The 13,773-nt window shown below is 38.3% G+C and overlaps 2 protein-coding genes across 4 annotated transcripts; both read left to right on the plus strand.

Moving 5' to 3' along the window:
* The first annotated feature begins 367 nt into the window (after positions 1-367).
* LOC147500229 (ARM repeat superfamily protein) lies at positions 368-5,377 on the plus strand. 3 transcript variants are annotated; one of them, XM_086561901.1, is made up of 6 exons: positions 368-757; positions 873-938; positions 1,775-2,062; positions 2,407-2,523; positions 2,691-4,574; positions 4,989-5,377. In XM_086561901.1, the coding sequence occupies exons 3-6, from the start codon at positions 1,787-1,789 to the stop codon at positions 5,049-5,051; spliced, it is 2,340 nt and encodes a 779-aa protein (XP_086418027.1). In that variant the 5' UTR covers positions 368-757; positions 873-938; positions 1,775-1,786; the 3' UTR covers positions 5,052-5,377. The 3 variants fall into 3 exon arrangements, with proteins under 3 accessions (XP_086418027.1, XP_086418029.1, XP_086418028.1); XM_086561903.1 differs by lacking the exon at positions 873-938; XM_086561902.1 differs by lacking the exon at positions 873-938 and having other exon boundaries at positions 1,782-2,062.
* A 378-nt stretch (positions 5,378-5,755) lies between these two features.
* CDC5 (cell division cycle 5) lies at positions 5,756-11,638 on the plus strand. The gene is made up of 4 exons (XM_086561904.1): positions 5,756-6,012; positions 6,090-7,853; positions 9,440-9,721; positions 10,242-11,638. The coding sequence occupies exons 1-4, from the start codon at positions 5,836-5,838 to the stop codon at positions 11,235-11,237; spliced, it is 3,219 nt and encodes a 1,072-aa protein (XP_086418030.1). The 5' UTR covers positions 5,756-5,835; the 3' UTR covers positions 11,238-11,638.
* Positions 11,639-13,773: the final 2,135 nt, after the last annotated feature.

Raw genomic sequence — 13,773 nt, forward strand, 5'->3', positions numbered from 1 at the left:
TTCGGAATTTGAATACATACAGATTACATTTTTCTCTACCCAACATTCTTGGCCAAGTAAAATTCTAAATAAAACTTACAAAACAACCAATAATATACCAAGATTTCATTTTTACCAGCAGACCAAGTTGAAGCATATGTACAGATGACAGATCACACTCGCCCAGTCTCAGTGTCTCACATAATGTTTTTCATTAACTGGGGCTACTTAAAAGTAGTAGGACACATGCGACGAGCGTAAGGTTTACCAATTACCATATATAGGACGCTGAATCAGGCAATGGACATTGAAAGTGTAAAGTAGGTAGCTATTTATAGAAGGCTAGTTTGGTCCCAAGTCCCAACAAGTTTCAAAAAGCAGAAAAGTTAAATAATTAGAGAAATCTAGGAACACACAGTTACAAGATTCTCATTATTACTAATCAAAGTAAAAGTAAAACAAGGTTTTGTCTGATCATATGAGCTTATATTAAAACAGTTCACTATCATCACCATTCCAACACCATTACATTCACCAAATCTTCAATTAAAAAGGGCTCCACACTTACACTTTCTGGTTTTTTTTTCCCCTTTCTTTCTCTCTCATGGAAGTCTAGAAGCAAAGCAGGTGGGCAGAAGGGTGTATACAGAAGGAGTTGAGAGATTTGGTACATGAAGTGAGCAGTGCATTATTTTGAAGCTTAAAATCATTGGTTTGTCATTGCTGCTTTCATCATCTTCAAGTTTGGTTAAGAGCTAGCAAGTAGTGAGCAACTGAGGTATGCTTGGGTTTTCTGTTATTTTTGGTAGCTAGATGAAGTGTTGTTTTGTTTATGATGTTTTATGGAGTTTTGAGATGAAATGAGTTGGGCTTGTTGTTTTTGTTATTTCAAGATAGCAAGCTTCATTTCTTGGCATCTTTGCTGATATACATGTTTGTCAGATCAGTTTATGAAATAGGTAGGAACTTGGGATGAATGCTTCAATTTGTTTTCTAATTTAGTTTGATTTCTTTTTGAAAATTTTGTTTTATTTTATACAAATGAAGAAAATTTTAGCGGATCATTCTAAACAACTTTCTGCTCAAAATCAACTCTGAATTTGGAATAACAATATTACTAGAATTTGCTTTCTCATCTCAACATTTTTAATATTTATGGGGCTATTATTTTGCTTCAGATTTTTCGTAGGTTTTTGAAGTGAAAATTATAAGTTATCAGGAAAACAAAGAAGTTGATAATTCTAGCTTAAATTTCTAAAAGTAGGACCTACTTATACATGCACTTAGATAATTTGTTTTGTGATCACAAGCTTAAAGATGGTTGAGTTGATTATCAATTTGTCTTTACAAAATCGGTACTTTACGGACTTGAGCAACAATAGTGAGATAACTGTTTGTTGGCTGGCTTACTGTTGAGACCAAAATGTAATGCCAGAATAAGTTTTTGGAATCAGACTTGTGATTGATGGTTGAACTCTATCTGAAAGAATTAATGGTTATAAGGGGTAAAAGTCTGAAAATATGTCCATCTCACTAAGCTACACGCCTTTGTGAGCGTAGTAAAGCTGTGAGCCTTAATTATCTTTTTAGTATCTTCCAATAGTTTAGCCAGTTAAGGTAATTATTTTCTTGATTGGAAGAAAAAAATAAAGAATAAGACATTGCTTGTGTTTAGAGATTATGCTCTTAGATGTCTGGAGGATAGAATATATAGATTGTATTTTTATAAAGATTACCACTATCAGTGTCAGTGTAAACCATGTATATGATTATTTCTTATGCTCTTGCTCTTAAGGTAACAGCTCTGATGGACATACAATCAGTGAGATGCTTGATCAACAGCATGTCGCGTTTTATTCACCTGGTTGCTTGCCAGACTGTGAAAATGGTGCCCATTCAGAAGGATTACATGAATATGGTGGATATGTTGAAGCTTTTAAAGCCAGTACTTGATGAAGTTGTTGATTCCAGAGTCTCGTTAGATGAGATGCTAATGAAGGAAATAGAGGAACTGGATATAGCTATCAACGAGGCTAGAGAATTTTTAGAGAAGTGGAATCCAAAGATGAGCAAGATATGCAGTGTGAGTGCTTTTGCTGAAAATCTTATATTCATTGAAGAATCAAAATACTATGGCTGGTTTTTATCAGTTTCATCTGCTAATCAATGACGAGAACATAAAGTTGGGATATTCTCAATATTTTGCTAGAGCAAATTTTAACATCATTAGTAAATCAGTTCATTTAATAATGTCAAAATACAGCACGGCCCAAGTATTATTTGTCTGAAACATAAATGACTTTAGCCTCACTGGTTTCTGTGAACATCCTTGTACAAGAAAAAAGGTGTTGGTCTAACTTTAATGAAGTCTGGTATTTCCTTATTCTTAGGAGGTCCCCCCTGATAAGTTTTCTTTGTTATCTCCAGGTCCTACAGAGTGAGCCATTGGCAATAAAGATCCAGAGGTCTTGTATAGATATTTGTCACATATTGTGTATAATGCTGCAATCATCTCCATCCACTTCACAATTAGTTGCTGTGAAGGTACTTAATATATTTGTAATTCAATCTCATATGAATTATTTGTTATGGCCCTCTGTGCCTTTTTCCTTTTTTGCATTTCCTTTTATAAGTCTTGTTGATCTACTTTTGCTACATATTTTCTCATTATTTCCTTGCTTTGTGCTAATTTATTGGTAGACTGTTTTCAGCACTGTTTGCAGGAACTTCAATGTTCAGACCAAGAGAGAGTATCGGAATTAATAAAAGAAGCTATGAGAGATCAAAAGGAAATTCTCACTCCCCATTCAGAGATTCTAATAAAAATTACTGAGTCACTTGGTTTGACTTCAAATCAGGAGTTGCTGGTGGAGAGTGTGACCTTGGAAAAGGAGAGAACAAGATCACTGCTCAAGGAGTTAGAAGCGATTGATCAAATTGTGAATCTTATTGCGCACATTCGGGATTGGACGGCTAAACTTGAGCAATTTTCAGCTATAAATGGCGTGCCTATTCCTCCTTATTTTCGCTGCCCACTGTCGCTGGGGCTGATGTTGGACCCTGTGATTGTGGCATCTGGACAGACTTATGAAAGAGCTTTCATCCAAAGGTGGCTTGACCACGGACTAACCATTTGTCCAAAAACCCGTCAAGATCTTGCACATGCAAATCTTATTACCAATTACACCGTGAAGGATTTAATTGCAAATTGGTGTGAAGACAATAACATAAGACGTTGTGATACTGCTAATGGAAACAATGCTTCACCTCTGCCTATATCTCCTAACGTCCCTTCTCAAGATTTCACCCGTGCAGAGAGTTTTCGTTGTTGTTTCTATAGTAATAATTCTACTCCAAGGTCCTCTCTGGAAGCTGGACATCGATCTCAAAAGAAAAAGGTTGGCGACTCGTCAAAGTGTATTGAAGATAATAGCAAGGTGATTCCAAAGTGTGACCAATCATCCCCAGGGCAGTCATATATTCACAGCAGGACTGAATCAGCCTCAAGTGCTATTTCGAGCATTGAATATCTTCCCCCATCATTTGCAACGAATTTACATGAAGCATCAGATTTGTCGAGTAAGCATGGACACACGAGTGAGTTTTTCGGAGAAGTCACATCCAACTGTTCAGTTTCTTCTCCAAGTAAAGAGGCAGGATTTTCTCCATGGCTGTCTGGCAGAAAATATCATAGCTCCAAAACAGTCACCGCAGTTGCCGATAATGGAAGTAACCATCAGAGAAGCTTCTCTCTTCCATTTTCTGACTCAGGATTTGATGATTTGACCACATCTTCCCATGTTGAGAAGCTTGTAGAGGATCTAAAAGTTCAATGCAGTGACACACAAACCACAGCTGCAGCAGAATTGCGGCTTCTCGCCAAGCACAATATGGATAATCGCCTAATTATTGCTCATTGTGGCGCTATTCCACCACTTATTTCATTGCTATATTCAGTAAAGAAGCTGACCCAGGAGCATGCTGTCACTACTCTGTTGAATCTATCTATTAATGAAAACAATAAGAACATGATTGCAGAAGCAGGAGCAATAGAGCCACTAATCCATGTTCTTAAGTCAGGAAATGCAGGAGCAAAAGAGAATGGCGCCGCTACTTTGTTCAGCCTCTCTGTGTTGGAAGAGTACAAAATTAAGATCGGTCGTTCCGCTGCAGTCAAGGCCTTAGTTGATCTCCTGGAATCGGGAACCCTTAGGGGGAAGAAAGATGCTGCTACTGCTTTGTTCAATCTATCCATATTTCATGAGAACAAGGTTCGAATAGTCCAAGCAGGGGCAGTGAAGCACCTTATTGAGCTGATGGATCCCGACACAGGAATGATTGACAAATGCGTTGCTCTTCTTGCGAACCTGTCAACAATTCCAGAGGGGCGCACAGCAATAACTCGTGAAGGTGGCATCCCATTACTTGTTGAAGTTCTAGAAACAGGATCACAGCGGGGAAAGGAAAATGCTGCATCTATCTTATTGCAACTATGCTTTAATAGCCAGAAGTTCTGTACCTTAGTTCTTCAAGAAGGGGCTGTGCCACCTCTTGTTGCATTGTCTCAATGTGGTACACCTAGAGCAAAAGAGAAAGTATGCATTCCTAACCCTGTTACTTTAATATAAATCTTTGCATTCTTTTTCTCTGATATGTGAGTGTATAACAAATAGAGTTTATTAGCAGAAAAATATATCAAAATGTAGACTATGAAACTTCATAACGGATATATACAAATATTAAATGGTGATAGAAAGCTATCAAAGACAACTATTAAGATAATCTTGCTTGCAACATAATATGTCAGAGAAACCTTTGTTTCTGGAACAATGTGTATTGGTAGGAGTTTTATTCTCAACACATAAATAGTATTGTTTTGCATGGAAGTGCTCATGTAGTATACAGTATATTGAGAGGTGATATGCGGCGAACCTCTCAATTCAGTGTCGGTTTAGTGTTTCTCGTAATTTTTCTTCGTACTAATAAAGTGTGATTCTGTTTACACGCAGGCACACCAGATTCTCAGTCATTTTCGGAACCAGCGAGAGGGAGCCGTTGGAAAGGCAAAGTGATGATTCAGATTCTAGATTTTTGCTACTGTCATGCTAGTTGGTATAAAAATGAGTTTGGTGTTAATGAGATGACCCGATCACTGCTTCTATTTTTTTCCCAGTGTAATATACTCCACTTTATTCCTAGGCATTCTTTCATGTAAACAAGGTTCATGTCTGTTACCTGGACTGCAGATGGAACCAAGTTGCATATTTAGGCTATTTAATTTCTTGTAGTTCTCTGGGTAGTACTTTAAATCAAGATTGTATTCCAAGTCATTATGGTTTGTTATATTGTAACTGATTTTTATCAATGTCTATATATATCATTTAAGGTTTTAAACCAACTCCGCTAACTCTCTATCCCTATTCCTAAAAGAAACAGTTTTATAAGGATAGAGAGCAGGTTTTGGTCAATGGTGTGAAAAATACTACACAAAAGACTCCAATTCAAATGGCGCCAAATGAAATTCTATTTTACATTCTGCCCATTTCAACTGGCGCCACCAATTTCAACTCGCGTAGAATGCATTCTGCATTCCTCAAAAATACTCTCTATATATAGAGTGATATCCTATATTTCGGTTAAAAAAAACCCAATATAAGGTCGAAATATTATTCATTCCGAAATAAATCTGGTCGAAATATTGTTAATTTCGGTTTTTGGATTGGTCGGAATTCCGAAATATATTTGAACCGACTTAGAAAACATCTGTATTGAACAATGAAATACAACTTGTGAAACCCTAGACAAAAAACCCCATCGATTACAGATTTGAAGATAAAAAAAAAAAAATAGGGGAAAATGAGGATAATGATAAAGGGAGGTGTTTGGAAAAACACGGAAGATGAGATATTAAAAGCAGCTGTTATGAAATATGGGAAAAATCAATGGGCTAGAATTTCATCTCTACTTGTTCGTAAATCTGCTAAGCAATGTAAAGCTCGTTGGTATGAATGGCTTGATCCTTCTATTAAAAAAGTAAGTTTCTTTTTCATTTGTTTTAATAATTTTCAAATCTAGGGTTTACCAATTAGTTATGTTTATTGTTTGTTTAGACTGAGTGGACAAGAGAAGAAGATGAGAAACTGCTCCATCTTGCTAAACTCATGCCCACACAATGGCGGACGATTGCTCCTATCGTTGGCCGGACTCCTTCACAGTGCCTTGAGCGGTATGAGAAACTTGTCGATGCTGCGTGTGTCAAGGAAGAAAACTATGAGCCAAATGATGACCCAAGGAAGTTGCGTCCTGGAGAGATTGATCCCAACCCGGAATCTAAACCCGCACGTCCGGATCCTGTTGACATGGATGAGGATGAGAAAGAAATGCTTTCTGAAGCTCGGGCTCGGTTGGCTAACACCAGGGGAAAGAAAGCGAAAAGAAAAGCCAGGGAGAAACAGCTTGAAGAAGCAAGGAGGCATGCGTCTCTGCAGAAGCGGAGAGAACTTAAGGCAGCTGGAATTGATAACAGGCAGAGAAAGAGAAAAAGGAAGGGGATAGACTATAATTCTGAGATCCCTTTTGAGAAAAAGCCTCCACCAGGTTTCTTCGATGTTGCTGATGAGGAGAGAGTAGTGGAACAGCCAAAGTTTCCGACAACCATTGAAGAGCTCGAAGGGAAAAGAAGGGTTGATGTTGAAGCTCAGCTAAGAAGGCAAGATGTTGCCAAGAACAAAATTGCTCAAAGGCAGGATGCCCCATCATCCATCTTGCAGGTTAACAAGTTAAATGATCCGGAAACAGTTAGGAAGAGATCGAAACTGATGCTTCCAGCACCGCAGATCTCGGATCATGAATTGGAAGAAATCGCAAAGATGGGTTATGCTAGCGATCTTGTTTCAGGAAGCGAGGAAATGTCGGAAGGAAGTGGTGCTACACGTGCTCTTCTTGCCAACTATGCACAAACTCCAAGACAGGGGATGACACCATTTCGAACTCCACAACGCACACCTGGTGGTAAGGCTGATGCAATTATGATGGAAGCGGAAAACCTTGCAAGATTGAGAGAATCACAAACACCATTGTTAGGCGGTGACAATCCAGAGTTGCATCCTTCAGATTTTTCCGGTGTCACTCCTAGGAAAAGAGAAATACAGACACCTAACCCAATGGCTACTCCTTTATTGACTCCTGGAGCCACGGGTCTTACTCCTAGAAGTGGCATGACACCTTCATCTGGTCTTACTCCTAGAATTGGCATGACACCTACAGGTGATGGGTATTCTTTTGGTATGACTCCTAAAGGAACTCCTATGAGAGACGAGCTTCATATTAATGAAGACATGGATGTGCTTGATGGAAGCAAACTTGAGCTCCGCAGGCAGGCTGAGTTGAGGAGAAGTTTACGTTCTGGCTGGACTAATCTTCCACAGCCAAAGAATGAGTATCAGATAGTTGTCCAACCCCTTCCAGAGGAAAATGAAGAATCCGAGGATAAGATTGAAGAAGATATGTCAGACAAGATGGCTAGGGAGAAGGCGGAAGAGGAAGCAAGGCAGCTGACATTACTTAGGAAGAGATCCAAAGTACTGCAGAGAGAGCTACCCAGACCTCCTGCTGATTCAGTGGAGCTTATTAGAAAATCATTGTTGAAATCTGATGAAGACAAGAGTTCTTTTGTTCCACCTACACCAGTTGAGCAGGCTGATGAAATGATTCGAAAGGAGCTCTTATCTTTATTAGAGCACGATAACGCCAAGTATCCACTTGATGAAAAAGTAGTTAAAGAGAAGAAGAAAGGGGGTAAGCGTGGCGCAAATGGGAAATCCGCTACTTACATCCCCGTGATTGACGAATTCGATGAAGATGTGCTGAAGGAGGTACATTTTGATCCATCAACTCTATGTATATATTAGGAATTGAAAGGTGTCATCTTCATTTTTTTCTTGGGATCGATTAAGTGGAGAATTGTAGGTCGAAAGAGAGTAGGTTGAGGTAATCTACTAATACTAGGAAAAGATGGCTTCATACTTTATAGATTACAATGCAACCAAAATAGTAGTCACTTGTAATCCTCCCAACCCATCTAGAGTTCCAGTAGAAGATATCTTCTCACGTAGCTAGAAGGTGTCATTGTTTATCTCTGCTTCCAGTATTTGATAATGTGGACATAGTGATCTGCAAGTTTCTTTTTTTTTTTTAATTTTTTCTTTGCTGTTAGTTGGTTTATGATGGGAACTCTTAATATATGCCTGTTTCTTCATCTTTTGTCAATAATTTGTTACAGGTTATTTGCATTTTAGGCTTCTGTGATCAGTGAAACTGAAATTTTAAATTAACTAATTTACAAGTGACTGAGGCTCTCTCAATCGTTATGAAAGAAATCCTGTCAAACGCTACAATGTTATACTTGAACACTAACAACTTGATCAAGTATTTTTAAACAATTTTAGTAACTGGATCAATAAGAGCGATATTCTTGTTTAAAAAGGTAGTAGCTACTTGCTGATTAAAAAAATTGGTCGTAGTCCGCCTTGTGTACTCTTAGAGGTTCTTAATTTGGTCAAATGAAGGAGACTAAATGTACTCACTTTCACTTTAGATTGTTGGGAAGTAATCTTCTTTAAAAGGCCAATAACCACTGCCGGACAAAATTAATGAAGCCCCTGGTAGAAGTATCATCATTTCATTCCTTATCATCCAAGGGAAAAGGGGTTGCGGATGATCCTCTTAAGGCAATTGTGTGGGTGCCTTGGTGTAACTGATGGAATAGTCAACGTTCTCTTTTGATTATAGTGGAAAATATATTTTAGATATATGTACAGAAATAGCAAGCATCCTCTACAGCCAAGGTTGACTATTACATCCGTTACACTTGGGAAGACCGAAATTGAAGAGTTTTTTAGTTGGAGGTTCAGAAACCTTGTTTGTTCGGTGTAGGGGTGCCATGGTTCTTATGGTATATAGGTTCCATGGCTTTGTCTGTAGTGGGGATGCAATTGGCTTTGTATTTTTATTGTCCTTAAGGGTAAAATGAGGGTTAGATGTGATAGGTAACTCCTTGGTACGTCAAATTTTCTATATTCTGAAGTATGTAATTATTGTTAGAATTTGAATGTAATATACCTTTATGGGTAAATAAATATTGAAGGGATCTGCGATGAACCACACTTGTTATCACTTCCATTATAATTTATTTTTATTTATTGATTATTTTTAAATTTGTTATTAGTACTTGTACCAGCATGTTGGTTAATATTGTACCAATGTACAACATGGGCTGGGGACAGAACACCCAATCCCTAGCATCAGTCATGGACTAGTTGAGTTTTGTTTTCTGTTTATGAGCTGAAATTGATCTTGAGCTCCACATTCTTTGCATGAACTATTTATTTATTGGTGTTGATAATTTAGCAGTCTTGACACCCTAGAACTAGTAAGCGATTGACTTGTTTTGATTTTGCAGGCTGATTCACTGATAAAGGAAGAAATAGACTTTTTGCGTGTGGCAATGAGACATGAAAATAAATCTCTTGATGAATTTGTTACAGCGCATGGTGCATGTCAAGAAGATCTCATGTACTTTCCTTCCCGGTATGCATATGGTCTCTCTAGTGTCGCTGGCAACATGGAGAAACTTGCTGCCTTGCAGAATGAATTTGAGAATGTGAAAAGAAGGATGGATGATGAAACTAAGAAGGCAAATCGACTTGAGCAAAAGACGAAGCTGCTAACACAAGGTTACGAGGTACAGTGAAAATTGGTTGCCCAGTATCTCAATTGTTATTTACTTGAGGGGAGTGAGTAAATGGACATCTATTTTGCACATCTTTGCATAGATATTGCTTAAAAGATGGCTCTACACAAAGAATTGAGGTTGATTTTTTGTGGAGATGGACTTCCCGTCATGCAGATGAGCCCCACCAAAAAAATCGTCTCATTTGATGATGTCCAACTTGGTTAAAAGATGTGAGAAAAAATGAACTGTCCACAATTTACAGGTTTTTCGAACTTCTTTTGACTAACTTAGAAATATTTGAATGGGATGAACTTTTTGTCCATGCATGTCATTGATTTTCTTAATGTTTGTAGTTGAAGAGTATTGAGATGGGATATCAGATTTACCTCTTCTATGGCTTTCTAATTGTAAAAATTTATTTCATACAATTGCTTCTTTCGAAGATTGGTATTGTTATTTTCTCCTTCTGAACAATCTTGAGCAGACTGTTGATTGACTGGCTTTTGTTTGCTATTTTTTGAGTGTTCAGACTCGTGCTGGGAAACTTTGGTCGCAAATAGAGGCAACCTTCAAGCAGATGGACACTGCTGCTACAGAATTGGAGTGCTTTCAAGCTTTACAAAAGCAAGAGCATTTTGCGGCATCCCACCGGACTAGTGGTTTGGTGGAGGAAATTAGTAAGCAGAAGGAGTTTGAGGAAAATCTACAGAAGCGCTATGGGAACCTCATAGCTGAAGAAGATAGGATCCAACGGCTTCTCGAAGAGTACAAACTACAAGCCCAAAGACAGGAAGAAATTGCAGCACAGAATCGTGCTTTGGAAGAGTCCAGGATACAAGAGAAAATACAGGAAGAAATTGAAGAAAGAGATCAAGCTCATGAGTTGTCAAACTCTGCTGCAGATCAAGTGAATGTTGTCCAAGAGCAAGCTGCTCAAAGCGCAAAAGATTTGGGGACTGAAATGGTTGTTGATGGGCAGTTCGATTCAACTAGAAGCATGGACGGTAATATAAGTAGTGATGCTACTGCTGGGGATAATGGAATGCTGGTACACGGCAGTAGCTGCGAAGTCCCTATCCCAAGTGATACTGAGGCCTTTGTTGCTGACAATGACAATGCAAGTAATGATATAGTCCAAATTCCTCTTGATTCTGTTGAAGGTGCTTTGGAGAATGGCATAAAGGAGATGACCCAGGAGCAGCTTATTGTAATGGATGTTGGACATCAAAATGGTATTCTGATTAAATCAGAAGTCATTGTTCAACATGCGTCAGATGATGGCCATGAGGGTAGGAGTGCCATGTTGGTTTCAAGCATTATTGAAGAGAGGGTTGTGGTCAACACAGATGGAGAAGCATCTGACAAAACTATAGATCAAGTTTGTGGTGTAGATATGATTTCAAACAACGAGGCATTATCTATTATTACTGAGGAGTCGATTCAGAATGCAGTGGACTTGGTTGATGGTATTTCCAATACATTACAAGCAACAACTGAAGAAATGGATACCGAGAGAGAGTGTTAATCAAGAGTTGATTACGCCTTGATGACTATGAAGGTGCTTGTTTCATCCTGCAGAATATGAAGTGTGCTAGTTAAGTTTATTCGAACCATGTATATGGATTACCTTCTGTCAGATTGCCTGCATAGTATCAAGGGCTGGAGTGCCGTCCGTGGTAATTGTTAGTTCCTATATTTTTGGCTTTTGGACTTGTAGGTTCTGAGTTATAACTTCTGCCTGCTGTCAGATTAATCTTGAGAACTTGCATCTCAATGAGTTGTTCACCTAGAACCCTTTGAAGAAAGAGTGAGATCCTTTATATAGACTTTCGTTTTATGTATGTGTATATCCCCATCTGAGGTTAATTTGGATTGGTAACTATTTTATATATTGAAAGTCTGTAGACTCGCTGAAGTTAAAGTCAACTTACGACTTGCGGCATCCTTCAGCTCAACATACCAGATGGATTACTAGATGGATTACTATTAGTATGAAAGGTTTCTTTGGTGATCGTAGAGGTCTAATCCTGATCATTAAGGTAAAGCACAAAGTGATTTCCGAAGTAGTTTGTTTTTAGTCCTTGTATAACGTAGTTTTTATTAGTTCATGTATAGTGTTTGATACTTTGATGCCACAAATTGAGCAAATGAGGTTAGTGGAACTTGGGGGTTGCAGTGAGCACTGCCCAGATGTGTTTACATGTTAAACAAAACATGGTTCACATAATGTCATAAACCTTGCTGTTTTTTTCGATAGAAAGACAAATGAAACACTCCGCGCCAGGATTAAGAAATTAATCTTGCTCGATGTAAATTCGCAAGTTTGCTTTGGTTCAAAGTTGTATTGGTGACCGTTTAAGAGTAGACAAAATTGTAGGAACAATTAGGGTCTCTCTTCTCCAAATACAGGAAAAAAAAATGTGGTCAATCCAAATTGACTTTTTCTTTGTGTGTAATTGAGGAGAGATCCTAATTTTCCCATCTAGTGGGAGAAAATCCTAATTTGCTGCTAGTTAACCCTTTCATATCATGATTCGACTTGCACTGTTGCATTAAGTCATTAACTATGAAGTTAGAAACACTCGCACAGTATTATCGAAAACAAAAAAGAAACACTCGCACAAAATTTTATTTTTTTAGGAACTCAAGGCATAGGGTACATACCAATAACTTTTTGTGGGGCACAAAAGGTTAAATAGTATGTTTGAATTGACAGCACAACCTCTTTTATTGGCCAAAGGTTTATTACATGGCATAGTAAAAAGTACAAGGCAAGTTATATAGCAAGTAAAGCTGGGTGCCTGGGTCTCACAGTTGCGTCACTCCCTCCATACATCAAACTACAAACCCTCTGAAATTCCACTTGAATATGGTTTGGTGTGAGAATCTAATTGTGTGTCTTCTTTGATAAAGCTAAGCATAATTTACCAGCAAGGCAGCATATAAGAAGAAAAACGAATGCCATGGTCTTTCAATATATGGAACCATAATATTTATGGAAGGCGTTTACCATCCTCAAATGCCCAAATCCTCCGTCATTTAGAACTGCTGGTTTCATAGCAAAGAGTGGAGGTGCTCAGCATCTCCCTAACTACTAGTCGCTTTGCCTACAAAAGGAGAAAAAGATGTAATTAATCAGTAGGTCCTATCAATGTACACCACTGGTATTATTTCTCTTAGCCATATATTTTTTTCCATCTCTACTCTTAGTCTCTTATTTCAAGTACTAATTGTAAGGGACCTCCTTTTCCAAATCGATCGTATCGACTCCACCAACCCAATTTGACTCTCGACTTGACTCTAGACATACAGGCACTCGTTGTAGAACCAGAGGATTCAATTCAATTCAGTATATATTTACTTGATTGAATTTTGAGAGATTACAATTTGATTTATATAGAGGTTACAACAAATAGAAACAAAACAGTCGGTGGCTTGAGAAACACGGGTCGCGCTCTGTTTACACTGGAGTTAAACGTGGGTCGCGCTCAAGTTACTGGAACTCGCTCACACCTGAGACGCAGGTCACGCTCCATTTGTACTTCATCTGAGCACAGGTCGCGCTCTATACATGAAAACTAATATACAACTTTCTATACTCCCCCTCACGTTGGTGCATAGATGTCAATCATGCCCAACTTGACAGCTGAGCTGTCAAACACATTGTGAGATACACCTTTGGTAAGAACATCAGCTAATTGCTCCTATGAGATTATGAACGGAAAACGAATAACCTTCCTGTCAAGATTTTCTTTAATAAAATGACGATCAACTTCGACATGCTTTGTCCTATCATGCTGAACTGGATTATGTGCAATTTGAATGGCGGTTTTATTATCATAATGTAAATCCATAAGCTTTTGAAGCTTGAAGCCCAATTCCATCAAGACAGTACGGATCCATAACAATTCATATACTCCCTGTGCCATACCTCGAAATTCAGCTTCTGCACTCGATCTGGCAACAACTTTCTGCTTCTTACTACGCCAAGTTACAAGATTTCCACCGACAAAAGTGAAATATCCTGATGTAGACCGTCTATAAGTTTTATCACCAACCCA

The sequence above is a fragment of the Coptis chinensis genome, chromosome 5, assembly GCF_015680905.1.
Source record: "Coptis chinensis isolate HL-2020 chromosome 5, ASM1568090v1, whole genome shotgun sequence".
NCBI classification, from domain to species: Eukaryota; Viridiplantae; Streptophyta; class Magnoliopsida; order Ranunculales; family Ranunculaceae; genus Coptis; species Coptis chinensis.